Source organism: Hydra vulgaris, chromosome 11, assembly GCF_038396675.1.
Source record: "Hydra vulgaris chromosome 11, alternate assembly HydraT2T_AEP".
NCBI classification, from domain to species: Eukaryota; Metazoa; Cnidaria; class Hydrozoa; order Anthoathecata; family Hydridae; genus Hydra; species Hydra vulgaris.
Window position 1 is genome coordinate 47,899,081 of NC_088930.1, and position 17,739 is coordinate 47,916,819.

General features: G+C 29.7%; 1 protein-coding gene across 1 annotated transcript in view; it reads right to left on the reverse strand.

Annotated features, from left to right (window-relative positions):
* LOC105843992 (uncharacterized) overlaps positions 1–17,739 on the reverse strand; it is a 44,989-nt gene that overhangs the window by 17,125 nt on the left and 10,125 nt on the right. The window contains exon 2 of the mRNA XM_065809733.1: positions 2,983–3,048. Within this exon, the coding sequence (XP_065665805.1) occupies positions 2,983–3,048 (66 nt within the window). The remainder of the gene's footprint in view (positions 1–2,982; positions 3,049–17,739) is intronic.

The following is a 17,739-nucleotide window of genomic DNA, read 5'->3' on the forward strand; positions in this document are numbered from 1 at the left end:
TAAAAGAAAAGTCTGTAAACTTGGTGTTTGTTTTTCTGTTAATTTTATGCTAAAATTTGGCAAGTTTGTCGATTTGTTGAACCATGATTCAAATCGTCAGTGACTTGGTGTCTGTTTTTCAATTAATTTTATGTTAAAATTTGGTAAGTTTATGGATTTGTTGAACCATGATTCAAATTGCTGACCCAATGCCACCTAAAACAGATTCAGGTCAGCAATTTTTTGCCAACTTTACTTTTCCTAATTCCGATGGCTGAATTAGACATTAAGAAGTTTTTTAAACGCAAATCAAAAAGGAAATAAAAGTTAAAATCAATTTAAATTTACTTTATATTTTACAAAACATCTCTACAAAACAAATTAAGGAGCACAAAATATATTTCTAGTTTTCCTTCATAAAAAAATTCTAAACAGCATTTTCATTGAAAGTGAAGTAAAAAATTATTTTTAAATAACATGCCAAATTTGTTATCAGCAGTATTTTTTAAGCTAAATTATTCATCATTTTGATGATCTAGTTTTGAGGAATGAAGGTCACTTTTATAAAAAATTATTTTGTTATAAAAATATTTTTTTAATATATATAAATTTTTTAAACAACAGTTTAAAAATTTCCACTAGGTTGGACGCTAGTTAAGTTTATAACTCAATGAATTAAAACACATTGTTGACGCTTTTTTGTGTGCCATGTGTTTTTAAAAAAACCAATTTTTTACAATCATCGAAATGATATGAAAAATTGAATGAAACATTTTCAATTCACAATGTTTTAAAATAAGATAGCAACACCTGCGCTTGTTAGGTTTTTTATTTTCTTCTAACATTCTTTTTTTTTAATTTAATAGATATCTTCTGGTTTTAAAAAATTAAATTGATTTTCAACTGTTTTTACATTATACAGTCAGGGGCTATTCCAGGAAAAAAATTTCTCTCCCAACCCCCCCTTCCCCGAGAATTTTGTCAAAAATATTGCCGAATATAGACATTTTTCCGCAAAAAAAATCAAACAATATTTGCTGTAAAAAAAAAAGTCCTCAATTTTTAATTTGGGCGGCGCCAAAACATGGTCAACGCTGTTGAAAACAGTCTAGAATAGCCTCTGACAGTATATGATGTAAATGCAGTAGAAAAATCATATTTATATTATATATTACGTATTTTATAATACTATATAAATTTTTAGTTTTGTTAATTTTTCTTATCATAATTTCCAAATAATATTTTGCTTCAAAATTAAAATTGGCCAAAGAATAAATAGATAGCCAGACACTTAGATAGTTATACTTTGTTCATTATAGTTTTTTTTGGCAGTTAACCTTTCATTTAATGTTGAAGATAAAAAGTTTGTAAAGAAAAGATTTTTAGGTGTTGATATGTGCAGAAATGCCTTCTTTTTTTCGACATTAACATTGATCCATTAAATATAAATTTAAATTTAAAAAAATTGGAGCTCAGGCCTTTAATTCCATAACATTGGTCTGGTTGGTTATATTTAGCAAAGGACTTTCAATACTATACATTGGAATGATGATTAAACCAGCAGTTAATGAAGACCACTGGCCCTCTCTCTTAGTTTCTAATGGAATATGTTAGCTAAAATTGATTGAATTTATCAATGTATATCATATATCAATGTATTTCATAGCGGTAGTGGTGTAATAGTAGAGTGCTCGCTTCATAAGCAAGAGGTTACGAGTTCGATTCCCACCACGTCCCTGGTAGTACCGCGCTCAACTTGTTTCTCCGCGCAGCGGCCTTGTTCGTCAAGGTTCGCGTTTCGGAGTTATAGAGTTGAGAGAGGGTTATAACCACAAGTAGCCTCCTCATTACTCCGCATTATAAAAAGTAAAGAGAATTATATAAAATATAGCATAAAGTGTATATAACATGCTCACTTGTCAATAAGATAGCATAAATTGTGATAGAATGTGACGCTCCCACATTCAATCATAACTTATAAATTAAAAAAAGGCCCTTAGAACATCCGTGGGACTCATTTACAGTACACCAGTACATAGAGTATCTGTGGACATGTGATGATTTTTTTTTTAAACTGTGTCCCTAAATAACTTTTGCCTACATTACTGCAAGTTCTATTCCCACCACATTCCTAATATTACCATGCTTACCTTGTTTGTTTGGTAAATATATAAAATGCCTAAAATATTGACTGATAAAAAATATGATAAAAATGGTTGCTATGCTGCAATATATATATATATATATATATATATATATATATATATATATATATATATATATATATATATATATATATATATATAAATATTAGAGCAAGTTAAACCAGTCTGCATTAGCTTTGCATAAAGTAAATTGTGATGAGGATATTGAATGGGATAGGGCAGAAACACTTAAAGTTGAGGATAAAAATTTGAAAGAAAAGTCCGTGAAGCCTTGGAAATACAAAAACATCAATGTTCTCCAATGTACGATCGTATAAATTTGGACAATATGTTAAAACAAATTTTTAGACTTCATTTTTTTTTTTAATACTTAAGTAAAAGAAGCCTTTGACAAGGTGATATCAAAATAAAAAAAAATTTTTGTTGTTGTTGTTGTTGCTATTTAACAGTCACAATTTTTTGTAATTATATTATATGCTGATGCCGGTACCTATAATCCGGCAAAAATTTCAAATAAATTATTTAGTATTGAGAGAATTCGTATTATCTGATGTTTTAAATTAATTTATATATATATATATATATATATATATATATATATATATATATATATATATATATATATATATATATATATATACATATATTTATAAATATATATACATTTTTTTTTTTCCAGGTATGGGATTATAAACCATTCCATTAAAAGCTCTATATATTATGTTAGTATTTAAATAATGCATACCGATAGGTTTTTAATATTTTAACAACTGATAAATAGCTTTGTTTGTTTTTTCTCCTAATAATAAAATTGTTACTAACAAATTAAATAACTTACATGAAGTTAGTTCTTCAGTTTCCTTTTGATATTTCTTTATTTTGTTCTTATATTGCTTCACTCGATCTTAATAAAAAATAATTTAAGCATTATTTGAATTGGTTACAAATTAAATACAATTTATGTCAATAATCTAATATAAACTAAAACTATCAACCAACAACTGTTTTAACAACTACTGCATTGCACTGTTAATGATTTAAAACTTATATCCTCTCGAACAGAAAATATACTATATTCACAATAAAGTTATTCTTTTATATATACATAGGCTAAACTGGAGGAAAGTAAACTAGGGGTTATATGAATTATTTTTATAAATAAAAAAATCACATTAAAAATTATTTGATTAGTATTTTAGCATTATTTTTGCGTATTATAAAATTTTAAATATAGCTTTTTGCTTTGATGAAAAATTCATTTTAAAAAATGAGTTCAGTGAAAATTTAGTAAACATAGGATTTGTTGTTATTGTTGCAAATATCAGTTCTATCATTTATATACATTTTTAAAATAATAAGTGCTACTTTACAAAAATTTTACTTTAATATAAATAAAGTTTTTTTTTCTTTTTTCAATTTTTATATTAGAAATATTAGTATTAAAATAATGCCAAGGAACTACATTAAAAAAACAGATTCTCTAAAAAAAAAAAACTTTCTTATCTGATTTGCCATCTTATTATGTTGCATTAAATGAATATGGTGTTTCAAAAAGTACAACTGCATGAAAAATGAAGTCCTGCTATGTAAAAGCATAGGCTACTTTGTCCTACAGTACACATACACCCCCAAATCATTACTGATGAAGGATGCTAAGACAGTTGGTCTAGTGAAGATTGGGTTGGAGGGATTTGAACTACAAAGTCATTAAACTTATTCTATTGTTCTGCATGTGCAAATAGTTGAAAGGTAGTCTCGCAATTCTAGATCACAGTTGACCATTGCTGTGGTGTCCAATTTTTCTGACAGAATTTATATTTCCATTGAATGCTTTGTTTATCATTGATTTTTTTTAGGGGTTTGACAGCTGATAATCAAGATTTTTATTTAATACACGACTAAGAGTTGACCTAGAAACATGGTGCATTTTAGGAACAGGGTTGGGGTCCAATGCCTAATTGTATTTGTATTTGGTAAAAATATGAATAAAAATACTTGCTGTATTTGTATTCATATTGTAATTAATTAAAAAAACTTGTAACAGTACTTGATGTATTTATATTTTATTGAAATGCATTTGCAATTCCATAAACTAGGTTAACCGGTGTTTTTTAAGGAAAATCCATGAGGTTTTTGTTTCTTCTTCCATTTTTAACACTAAAATAAATTAAAACTTGTTTTTAAGATTTTTTATTTGTTAGAAGAGTTGTTTTCATTCTTCTTTTTAGTAGACTTCTTTTTAGTAGACATTCTTCTTTTTAGTAGTATATTCTATCAGTCTTGTCATGAAAACATTTATATATTTTTTCTTAACCTAAAGTACAAATATTTGTACTTGTATTTAGAAAACACTGATTGCATATATTTGTATTTGAATTTGTTTTTGGAAACCTAGAACTAATGTATTTGTATTTAATCAAATATATTTGACCCCTATTCAGAAATACTTTGTCACAATGCTTGTGATGATATAAAAGGGTTTGCTTTTACTGCTCTTCCAATTCTCCTTGTTGTATGAAGTGCAATTTTAGGCTGTCTTTCCAACCTTTGTTCAGGCTTGATGTTACCATTGGAGTTGCTTTTTCTTTAAAGTTGAGATACAGCTGATCGAGATAGTTACAAGTGAGTCACAATATTAGATAGGTGAATCTTTTTAAGCTCAACAATCGACTAGGAAATAACTGTTTTGCTTTCCCCGTTTTTTTAAATTTTATGTAGGTCTAAAAAATCATAAAACACTCTTACATATTTCATTTTACATAATGTATCACTACTTACATATTTCATTTTACATAATGTATCACTACTTACAAGCAATAAAATAAAAATAATAAACATTTTAAGTTTAATTCTAGGTTTTTTTAGATAATGTTTTTTTTATTAAAATTGCTAAAACTTTTGCACACTATTGTATATACTATAATAGACAGCATTTATAATTGTATTGACATTCAATCAACTTTAGAATTAAGTTGATAGAACTAAATTAACACCAAAAATTTATAAAGCAAAGAAAAGGATATAGATTCAAAATAAAAAACAGAAAATTTGTACGGGTTAGTAGCAGAGTTCAAACATATTTATTACCAATTTAATGATTTCTTTTTTAAAGATTTTGAACATTTTAATATTAATTATATTTTTCTTACGACCATTTGATTTTTAAATGTGCTACTTTTGTTTCTAATTAAAAATTTAACAAGTGTTACTTATTATAAATAATTTAGGTTTGTTTAAATATGGTTTCAAATCCTGGTAAAACAATTAAAAACAAAAGAAAAAAATATGGAGATACTAAGTCATCAAATTTCAAAGAAGGATCTGCGAAAGGATCACTTTATTACAGCACTGGTAAAGATGTACCAGAGACATATCATAATGTTAAAATGCTGCTTAACGAGCTCTTCCAAAGCTTCATTTGATTAAAATGCTGCTTTACAAGCTCCTCCAAAGCTTCATTTGATTAAAGGAGCAACAAACCATTTATTCAAAAAAAATATATATAAACAAATTAGAATTATTTAAAAAAATTTGGAAAAAATTGAAAAACTGGATGAAGTTCTATAGCTTGCTTCCAGTCCGAATTAAATGTCTCAACTTTTTTTTTTTTTTTAATCTGCTCAAGGTTTGCAATATTTACTTTTTGTGTGATAGAAAAGACAATTGCAATCTTCCCATCTGCATGAAGAACAGAATAGAACAGTTTCTCCATGAACAACAGAAAAACAGTTTCTCTATGAACAATACAAACAACCCTTTATAGATTATACCATTATCAAACCAAAAATTCTAGCAGACTTCAGTTTTAAAAGTTCTTTATTACAATCAAAAGTGGTTTGTAATTTGATACAAATTAAATCTTCTACCCAAAAAAAATGCCTAGCTGTGATTGAACACACAAAAGCTACAATAGAGCTTTGCTCTCTATTTTAAATTATCTTGTTTTTTTCTATTTGTATTAAATGTACATTCTCACACTTCATCTACTTTTCTGACATATTAAATATGATTTGCATTCATTTTAAAAATGATTCAATTCACATTTTGTACAACTTTATTGAAGTCCTCAGAACTTGTATTTATTAAGTTTTTCTTTTTTTTTCTCAATAGATTTAACTGAAGGAATATATATATATATATATATATATATATATATATATATATATATATATATATATATATATATATATATATATATATATATATATATATATATATATATATATATATAGTAAAAAACTAAATAAATATGACACTCGATTTATTAAAAACATTACTCAGAGTTGCACGCAAATAGCAATCATCAGATGTTACAAATCTCAACAAAAAAAAAAACGACAAAAAAAATATATTAAAAATACTGTGGAGTGTCTTCTTTGATAAAATTAAAGAAAAATATTGTAATTAAACACTTCTCTTTACATGGTGTGTCTGGTTTTATGTCTGATGTATGAAGTGCCTTTGTGCCTAAACACACCACTAAACATACACATATAAAAACTGAAATTTTAATGTTTTCATATAAAAGTACCATATTAGGTAAAACTGAAACAAAAGCCTTTTAGTCTAATTTACCTCATACTTAATATCATGACTATCAATTTTATATTATTTTTTAATCTATTCACTATTCCACCCCTCCCCATTAACTTGACTTATTTGGTTATCATTTTCAAATTTAGATTACAACTTATACTAAGTTATAAGAGTTGACTTGTCAATACAATGCACAAGTTGATTATGTAATAAAGAATATCATTGGGTAATAAACAATCAATATAAATATTGAATCTTTTAAACAAATTTTTGCTAATAAACTGTTTAAAACAAATAAATCAAATTTATAATAATTTTGCTACGTTGATATTTAAATATGTTACTTATGCTATTGTACAATGAAATAATTCAGTTTTTTTTTGAGCTGATAGTTTCTTTAACTTAGTTTCCTGCGCAGCGGCCTTGCTCGGCAAGGTTGCACCACGAATAACAACTAAAAAAATAAAAAACACAAAAAAATGAGTAGCCTCCTCGACTGTAGTGGCCCCCTCGGGCCTTGGGGAGGTGAATAATCTAAAAAAAAAAAAAGTTTATACCATTTACCAGTTGTTGATTGAACTTTTAAAGATTAAATTTTGCATAAAATATGCGTTATTGGAACCCAGCAAATATCTTCTTTATGTGGCCTAGTAAAAGTGTTTAAGGAAATAGACTGTTTCATGAACTTGATAAGAACATCTTGATTTTCTTCAGATATTTCCACAATATTGCCTAGAAAACATTTTGCGTCATAAACACATGCTATATTAATTCCTGGTGAAAGAGAAGCAAGTGGAGCCATATGCTGCATTTTAGAAACATTTACATTAGTATACATATTGTCAAATGACACCCATCTCATCTGTAAAGTAGATAATGATTTTGGAATTTTTGAACAAGTAGCATAACGTTCTTCAAACTTTATGCAATGTAATAGAATTGCATCATTTGTAATGTATTGAAAATATATTCCTTTGATATTATGTCTACACCAATCATCCATTTTCTCAGGTACATTGTAAGTGATTGTAAACTGACCTTAGCTACAAGTCTTTTGAGAGAGCCTCCAGTGCCATTGCAAGCACTGTTTCCATGTGATTTAGCAAAAAAATGCCATTCTGCAAATACTTTATGATCTAGTTCATGGTGACATAAGTTAGATATGTTTTTATAATTTTTGTATTGTGAACCTGCACCATCACTAAAATAAATGCAGTGGGTAAAGTAAAGCATCAATTCTTTTGTTTTATTACTTCAAAAATGAAACAATGAACTGAGTTTGTATTGTGTTGCAAATAATCTGAAATGATACACTTTTACATTTTATCATATTTTCTTCCATACAGTAAATAACAAAAGGATGCAATGTTGCTTGACTGTTGTTCCAATAGAAACCTTGTACTGCATCTTGAATTAAAAAACTTTTATTTTCAGCAAAGTCTAATAATACTAAAGTATGATTACTTGGTAATGCTATTTTTAGTTGCTGCAAATATGCTGCTTAATTTTTGGCTATATAATGGTGGTCTCTTAATTGGTCTATTTGTTGACAAGCTTTTTCAATAAAATCATCCACTGGAAGAGTTACTGGAACTATATCATGTTTTTTGTTGACTTTTTGCCACTGATTAAAGGTGATATCTTCCATGCAGTGTTTATCAAACAAAGCAGCAAGATACTCTTTTAGTGAGTTGGTATCTGGGCAGTTATTGCAACTGTGTAGCATGCAGTCTCGAAGTCTTTAAAGTCTGAAATATCTGGTACTTGTAATGCTAAAAGTCTTGCACTCTGATGGTACTCACAAACACATACTTAATGGAGACTTGAAGCACCTCCAACAGGAATACACCATATTGGTCTAAGCTTTTTAGCAAAATTCATTTAAAAGATTCAATATTTATATTGATTGTTTATTACACAATGATATTCTTTATTACATAATCAACTTGTGCATTGTGTTGACAAGTCAACTCTTATAACTTGGTATAAGTTGTAATCTAAATTTGAAAATGATAATCAAATAAGTCAAGTTAATGGAAAGGGGTGGAATAGTGAATGGATTAGAAAAATATTATAAAATTGATAGTCATGATATTAAATATTAGATAAATTAGATTAAAAGGCTTTTGTTTCAGTTTTACCTAATAGGCTACTTATAACTTTTATATGAAAACATTAAAATTTCAGTTTTTATATGTGTATGTTTAGTGGTGTGTTTGGGCATAAAGGCACTTCATATAATAGACATAAAACCAGACACACCATGTAAAGAGAAGTGTTCAATTACAATATTTTTCTAAGTTCTGGAAAAAAATGTGCATGTTAAAAAGTAAATAGACGAGGGAGGGGGCAGAAAGAGCAAGGGGTATTTAAAAACTGAGTTTAATTCAGGCTTAATAAAGTCTTATTTCTAGTACTGATTATGAAATACTTTTAAATTTATACACACTTTGTATTACAATATACAAACTAAAGTACAACAATAACTTTATTTTATTGTTTCTAAAAAAAATCTTATTAAAACCAGTGTTGATCCTAGGTTACCGGTGGTTTAAAGTGGAGGCACATTTTCCTAAGTTTTAGCTGCAGGCATTTTTAGAAATCTATAATTTTTTACTGAATTGTATCTTATCAGTAAAATTCTAAAAATTTGGAAGCCTACCATATATAGAAACTAAAATAAAGTCTTTTCACTTCTTAAACTGCAGCTTTTGTATATTGACTCATCAAAAATCAACATTTTATACTTGCAAACAATTTTGTTAGGTTTTTTAGGTAACCATTATGGAAAAAATGTGACATTCGAGAATTCAATGTCAAAGTTTTATTAAAGTAAGTCTAGAGTTGTATACAATGAAAAAAAATAGAAGGTTTTCTCAAATTTTATTTTTTTAAATATAGAGCTTCAAAGTATGAACAAAACATGTTTTTGCTACTGAAGTTTTTGTTTTTGGAAAAATCAGAAATTTCAAATGACCATATTTCATGAACCACAAAAGATTTTAGGCTGAAATTTTCAGGAATTGCTTTTCTCATTAATAATAAGAAACTCACTAAGTTTCATCAAAATTCGAGGGAGTTCATGTTGGACCTTGGTCCATTTGGCATGGAATGACCCAAAAGATATCCACAGCACAAGATAAAAACTGAGTTCTGATTTTTTATCTAATATATATATATATATTTATATATATATATATATATATATATATATATATATATATATATATATATATATATATATATATATATATATATATATATATATATATATATCAGGGGATAACAAAACTACAACGTGCGAACGTTTGTTAAAAAAAGACTTTTATTTATTTATACAAATGTTGGCATTCGATTAAAATTTACAAAAACAAACACATTACCTCAGCAATTTTTTCCCCAAATAATTATGCAATTGGTAGCTTTTTATTTATTATAAAAACACATATTTATAATAAAAAGCAGTTAGTTACTAAAATTCAAAATGAATTTAAAAAAAAACCATGCTAAAATTAGACAATATTTTGTATGAATTTTTTTTCCTGTAAACTTTGGAAGTCAGACAAGAAAACTTTAGTTAAAAAATCATGCGGAAAAAATATTTAATAAACATTTTTAATGATAGGGGTACTAAACTGCTTTTGTAAAAAGTTAAATGAAATTGCATAAAAATAAATTTAATTTATTTCCTACTCTAAAGCATCTTTTTTTTATTATAACGCAACTGTAAAAACCTAATTTAAAACAAATTTAAATCTTTTTCAAAGGTTAGAAAATAAACAATAAAAAACCCTTAACACTATACAATATTCCATTGTTTTTTATAACATCAAAGTAAAGCCACAGGAACATATTGTGAAATAGATTAGCGCAAAAACCAAAGTTTCCTTGTCTGACTTCTGAAAGTTCACAGGAAAAAAAAGTCAGGCGAAATATTGTTAATGCTAAAATATGATTACTTTCTTCTATAACTTTTAACTAAGTAGGCAACTGAAGAAAGGAATTATGTTTAGCATGGATTTTACATGCGTTTACAAAAGCATGCAAAATTTTAGTTAAAATGAATGCAATTGCAATTAATTTAAAAGAAACCATGCTAAAACATTGCTTTCTTCAAAAGGGTGCTTTTTTTAAATTTTCTTATTATTGTTAAAGTGAAATGTTTGTCTGCACTTTTAAAAGTTTTTTAAAATAATTTTTTAAGTTATGCTGAAATATATATAATTTTAAGTTATGCTGAAATATATATAATTTTAAGTTACGCTGAAATAATTATAAAAGGAGTTAATAAAAGCATTATGAATAACTTTTTTTTTATTTTTAGTTCCCTTTTATTTTAATTTCTTCATGTTTATGCGTTTTTTTATAAGTAAACAAACTTAACAAACTAAAAAGAGAAAAATTCACTATTTTGTATTAATGGATAACAGTTTACAGTCATTAAGTTATTGCATATTAGTTATCATTAATTTGCACGCGATTTGCAAATGTGTGAAAAATTGTTTCAAATTAATAAAAAATTTCATAAGCATCTTTCATCTAATAACTTAATAACTAGAATCAAAGTTATTTGAATATAAAACTTATAGTTTAATGAAAAATTATTTGAATAAAAAAAATTAAAAATTTAAAAAATTAAAAATAAAACTGGCTTATTTGACATATACCTCTTAAATTAGACCTTCATCATTAAATAAAGATACAAACGTTGACATTTAAAAAAACGATTTGTCGCGCCCTATATATATATATATATATATATATATATATATATATATATATATATATATATATATATATATATATATATATATATATATATATAGCTTTTGACAAAGTTTGGCATGCTGGTCTTCTACATAAGCTTGCTTCTTATGGTGTATCTGGAAAGTTTTTGAGAATATCAAGTCGTTTGTGTATCTAGAAAAGTTTTTTTTTTGTTTGTTTGTTTGTTGTTTTTTTCGTTATTCACCTTCCTTAAGGCCGAGAAGACCACTAAATGAGGAGGGTACTTAATAGTGGTTATAACCCTCTCTCAACTCTATAACTCCGAAACACGAACCTTGATGAACAAGGTCGCTGCGCGGAGAAACAAGTTTGGCGCGGAGAAACAAGTTTGGAGCGGTACTACCAAGGCCGTTGTGTTGAGAACATCAATTCGTTTCTATCTAACCGCTTTATTAAAATCATCCTTGAAGACCAACAATATTTTTCATTTCCAGTAACTTTTGGGATACCTCAAGGTTCTATCCTTGATCCTGTTTTGTTTCTTATCTACATTAATGATCTTCCTAACAACCTTACATCAATACTAGCTCTTTTTTCTGAGAATTCAACTTTATACTCCTGTCTTGACAAAAAGTCTTCTCTTTTTGATTGCTTAGAACAGGCAGCCAACCTTGAATCTGATCTCACTTCTGTAAAAGATTGGGGCTCATAGTAGCTTGTAAATTATAACTCCAACAAAACTCAGTTATTTACTGCAATCAACTATCACAATACTGTCAGGGTGTTAACCAGGAAAAAATTTGATACAGCGTATCGACAAATTGGGAATTTGTCAAAATATTTCCCAATCCCCCCCCCCCCCCATGAGAATAAAATGTGTTCTGGGAATGCGTGAGGTCCTCTTTTTATATATATTTTTTCTTTTACTCCACTGCAGCGCTGCATTGTTGTTTAATTACAAAAAAATTGATCGCAAGCACTTGTATGCTATTGTGACAACAAAGAATACCAACAATTATTTTTTCATTCAAAGTCATAAAATGTTATTATAGCTATGGTTCATTCAAACATTTAAATTTGCTTTTACATTTTAAATTCAAGCAATCCAACTTTCTTGATTTTTTGAATTCAGTGAATCCAGTTTTCTTAATTTTTAAAATTCTAGTACCAGTTGTAATAAAAAAAATATTCTTGTTATTAAACGTATTTAATTTACATTTAATATATGTATGTAATTTTTTTTTTTTTTTTTTTTTATTTAAACATCTTCGCTTCCAACAAGGCTGCAAGCAGCCACTAATTAAAGTTGGAAGTTACTGTAAGAGAAAAGATGAAGATTGTAGAGCAAGATAACGATTGACGGATGACTTAAAAGATTGCAAATTATATGAATCAGGAAAGCAAGATGAAGGAAGCGAATTCCAAAGAACTGATGTTCGAGGAAAAAAACTAGACGAATAAGCATTTTTGGAGCACTTAGGAACAGTCACAGAAAAAGGATGACACTTAATTGAATGACGAGTAACACGAGAATGAATTTTAGTAGATGGCACAAGAGACGCTAGCTCTTTAGAGCACTGCCCATTATAGTATTTGTAGAAAAGAGAAAGAGAAGCAACATTACGACGATGTGATAATGGTTGGAGGTTGGCTGCAAGAGCAGGTCCAACTATGTTTACAATGCGTTTTTGCACCTTGTCTAAAAGAGAAAGGGCATCATTAGACGATCCGCCCCAGATATGGCAACAGTATTCCATACAAGGCCGGATTTGAGATTTATAGAGATAGAGAATAGAATCCGAAGTAAGAAAGTGACGAGCTCGATAAAGAGATGCAACCTTAGCAGATGCTAATTTTGCAACTGATTTGATATATGGTTTCCAAGAAAGATTGGAAGTAAGAGTTAATCCTAGAAGATGAAGAGTAGGTGACTCATCGAGTACATCACCGTTCATAAATATAGGAAGATCTAAATTATTGCGATAACGATTGGCTGAAAAAAATTGAGTTTTATCTGAATTAAAGTTCACCAGCCACTGTGAGCCCCATGCTGTAGCAGAAGTGAGATCCTTTTCAAGCTCAAATGCCCCCTCCAAGCAATCAGAGGGTGTTGGTTTCTTATCACGACAAGAATAAATGGTAGTATCATCAGCAAACAATGCCACCTTAGATGTGAGAATATCTGGAAGATCGTTAATGTAAATTAAAAAGAGTATAGGGCCAAGGATAGAACCTTGAGGAACCCCTGAAGTTACAGAATAAGAAGAAGAGTGTTGTCCATCGAGGACAACTTTTATGCTACGATTGGAAAGGAAGGATTCAATGATCTTAAAGATGTTGCCGGATACACCATAAGAAGAAAGCTTATGGAGAAGACCAGCATGCCAAACTTTATCAAACGCTTTTGAAATGTCAAGAGCGATGGCCTTAACCTCTCCACCTTCATCTAATGCACGATAAAACCTGTCAGTTATTACTGTTAGCAAATCAGCTGTAGAACGAGAAGATCGAAATCCATATTGATGGTCAGAAAGTAAGTTATTAGATTCAAGATGAGAAATTAAGTGTTTGTTAATTAAAGATTCAAAAACCTTGCTTATGATGGGAAGAAGACTTATGGGACGGTAGTTAGACGAATCAGATCGCTCCCCAGAATTTTTGAAGATAGGGATAACAGATGCGGCTTTCCAGCAGGCTGGAAAGCAAGACTCTGATAAGCACTTGTTGAATAGTTTTGAGAGTATAGACGACAGCTCCGGAGAACACTTCTGCAAGACAATAACAGGTATGTTGTCCGGGTCACAAGCTGTAGAAGAATCTAGGCAGGAAATCACTTTAGATACAGATGCTGGAGTGATACGAATGTCAAGCAATGGATCAACCTGTTTCTTGACAATATCAGGTAGAATGCAACTAGTGGAGTCAAGAGATGATATTGATGAAAAGTTTTTAGCAAACAATTCAGCTTTGTCTTTAGGTGAGGTGACAAAGTCTGAACCATACAAGAGAGGTGGAATTATAGATTTGCCCTTATTATTGATATTATTAAAGATTCTCCAGAAGTCACGAGAGCCTAATTTTTGAGATGAGATACGAGATTTCATGACCTGAGAATAGCGAGTTTTGGCGTTAGACAAAACCTTTTTACAATTGTTTCGAGCAGTAATAAACAGACGCCTGTTTTCTGGAGAATAGTTTTGCTGATAAATATGGAAGTAACGATTTCGATTGGCAATCGCAGCAGCACAGTGCGAGGAAAACCATGGAGGAGAGTGAGGCTTGACCTGGAATCGTCGAGAGGGAATAAAAGATTCCATGCCAGCCTGAATCCACGAAGTTATGTAAGAAGCACATTTGTCGACAGGAAGCTGAAAGATTTCTACCCAAGGGCCATCACGAAGAAAGTCACGGAAAGAATCCCAGTCAGCTTTACTGTAGTTGAAAGAGGTTCGGTAATAGGGGGATTCAGGTGATGAAGAAGAATGAGATATTAGTTTTAGAGAGATCAAACTGTGATCAGAAGAACCTAAGGGTGAGTGCGGAGAAACTGAGCACTGACTAGGATCAGAAACAAGACATAAGTCGAGTAGAGAAGGTAAATGATTAGGGTTGTCAGGAAAGCGAGTTGGAAAGTTGACTATTTGAGTTAGAGATTGAGAAAGGCAAAAGTTGTAGGCTTTAATGCCTGCAGAGTCACTGATACTAGAGCCAAGCCATTCAGAGTGGTGAGCATTAAAGTCACCGACAACAGCTATATTAGCTGATGGATAAAGAGAGAGGGCTTGGTCAATATGATCAGAAATAACATCAAAAAGAGTGCAGTCTTGAGATGAAGGAGAGCGATATAGAACAAAGAGAAAGGCAATAGAGTGAAGTGGTGCTAAACGAAAGCACATGAAAGAACAGTCTGTGGATTCAAACCTAGTTTCACGACAAACAGGTGAATTCTTACGAATGTAAATGCCCAGGCCAAGCATGTGACTATTGGAGTCTTTACGAATCAGAGGAAGATAACCATCAACACTAAGATCACAAGATGAGACAGCCGAACTCAAATTAGTCTCACAAAGAGCAAGTAGGTCTGGTGAACTTTGCAAGAGATAAGACTCAACAGAAGAAAAGTTACTTCGAAGACCACGAATATTAGTGAATGATAGGTTTAGAGAACTTGGTGATGATGATGGTTTTTTGTGTTTTGTAATTTTTGGTACTTTATTCATTTTTAAATTAGATTGAAGAACTTGACTCAAAGCATAGATAGTACTCAGAACACCGTTTAATAGCCCAAGCAATTGCCTCATTACTACTAATAAACCCTAAGCCGTAACAAAGGGCTCCAAATGTGGCCTCCGCAATGCACACCAAAAGTACAAACAGGGACACCATCCATGCGCAACATGGCACTGTTAATACTTTGATATTTTTCAGCTGTTGATGGAATCAGCCTCTCTGAGAGCTACCACAGAGTTCGGGAAACCTGACTACCAGCCGGCCTCAGAACCATAAAACTGAGTTTTAGAGCTGTACCCTCATTAGGAGATAATAGAATGAGTTGCCTAGTCATTAAAACAGTGACACAAGCAAACCCATGCATTGAGTCAAGAAGATCCAGCATTCAACATCCTACACTGGAAACAATGTATTAAAAATACATCTGCGCCAGCCTAATAGATGAAGAAGGGGTGCGAGGCTGGTCAACAGATAGAAATCTGTTTACCCCTTAAGTCTTTGCCTAGGAGGCCTTCTACAAGACAGTAGCCGGGTGCATTTAACATCTGCCCAAGATGAGTATTTTTATCGAGACACCATCTCTAGCCTTTACTCAACCAAGAGCCCCAAGGCAGGGGGTGTTTTAAATCGGAGTTGGCATCTCCTAGCCTTTGCCTAAAAAGGCATATCCTACAAGGCAGCAGGACATGAAGCAGATTGTACTGGGTTACATGTTACCAGTAGCAGGATAACCTGATCTGACAATCAATTATTAATCAGTTATTGAACAAATCAATTAATCAGTTATTGAACAAATATTACTTAAACCAAAGCTAATTGCTAAATTAAATCAAATTAAATCAAAGCTAATTGTGTAACACAATGTTCTTAAAAAATAAACAGCATTAAAAAAAAAGGTCAAGATATTGGGACATCTCTAAAACAATAAAGAGTTGAAGAGTTTAAGTTTTTTTTATAAATGTAAGCTTGTGTAACAAAAATCACTAAATTTTTTGTATAGCATCAACCTTGAAATGAACCAAAAATAACAATTTCTGCATTAAAAAGAAAATTACTGAAACATAACTATAATATATATATATATACACACACACACACACACACACACACACACACACACACACACACACACACACACACACACACACACATACCTATTTACGTTTTAAATAAAAGCAAGCGGTAAAGTATCAGTTTTTTTATAATCATAAAACATTTTTTATATTTAACTTATATTTCAGAGGTGGTCTTTTAAAAAAGTTAGTCAAGAAAAGATAGTAGATGAGTAAAAAATGATTTTTGTCAATATTACGTAATTCAGTTGATATAAAATACTAAACAAAAAAAGATTAACAATAACTAAAAGACTTACTATAATACCCGTAATTTATCAAAATTTCAACAGTATATGACATAGACGGTTTCTCAATATTTTTTTGACAAAGCACATGTACTACTTGAAGTAGAGTTTGCAGTAAGACTTAATAAGTTATTTAACTTTTCAGCCAAAAAGTGCAAAACTTTTTAAAAAATGGCATTTGCGGGTGTTAAACCAAACAAGTTTGTTATTTTTTTAGATTGTACTCTATTTCTTGCTAACTTTTTTTATATAATATTTGCTGTTGTTGTTTAAAAAATTATTTGCAAACTTTGAGAAATTAATTTTACAAGCAGGTTTCCGAGAAAATCCCTGAAATCGCTCGGAAAATTCCAATTCTCAAGAAGTTTTTTCCAAGAGACATTTTTGCAGTTATGTAATCACGTAGTGATACCAATAACAGCAATTTTATTTCAAGTTTTACACAATTTTTTTTTTATTTTATTTTATTTAGGTACCCCAAGAAGTCCTTATGGTCTTATCACAGAGCACCGTGGAAGAGCAATTAATAGAAAGTTCATGCCTCCTTCCTAGCCGATGTCGCAAAGCTTGCCCAGAGGTGGGGTTTGAATCCCAGATCCTTTGATTCTTAGAAAAGTGCGCTACCACTGCATCAAGACTGCTAATTGATAAATTAGATGTTTTAATGTTATTTTTCTATTATTTTTTAAAAATAATTAACTTTCAATAATTTTTAGAATTATTATTAAACTATAATTTTTC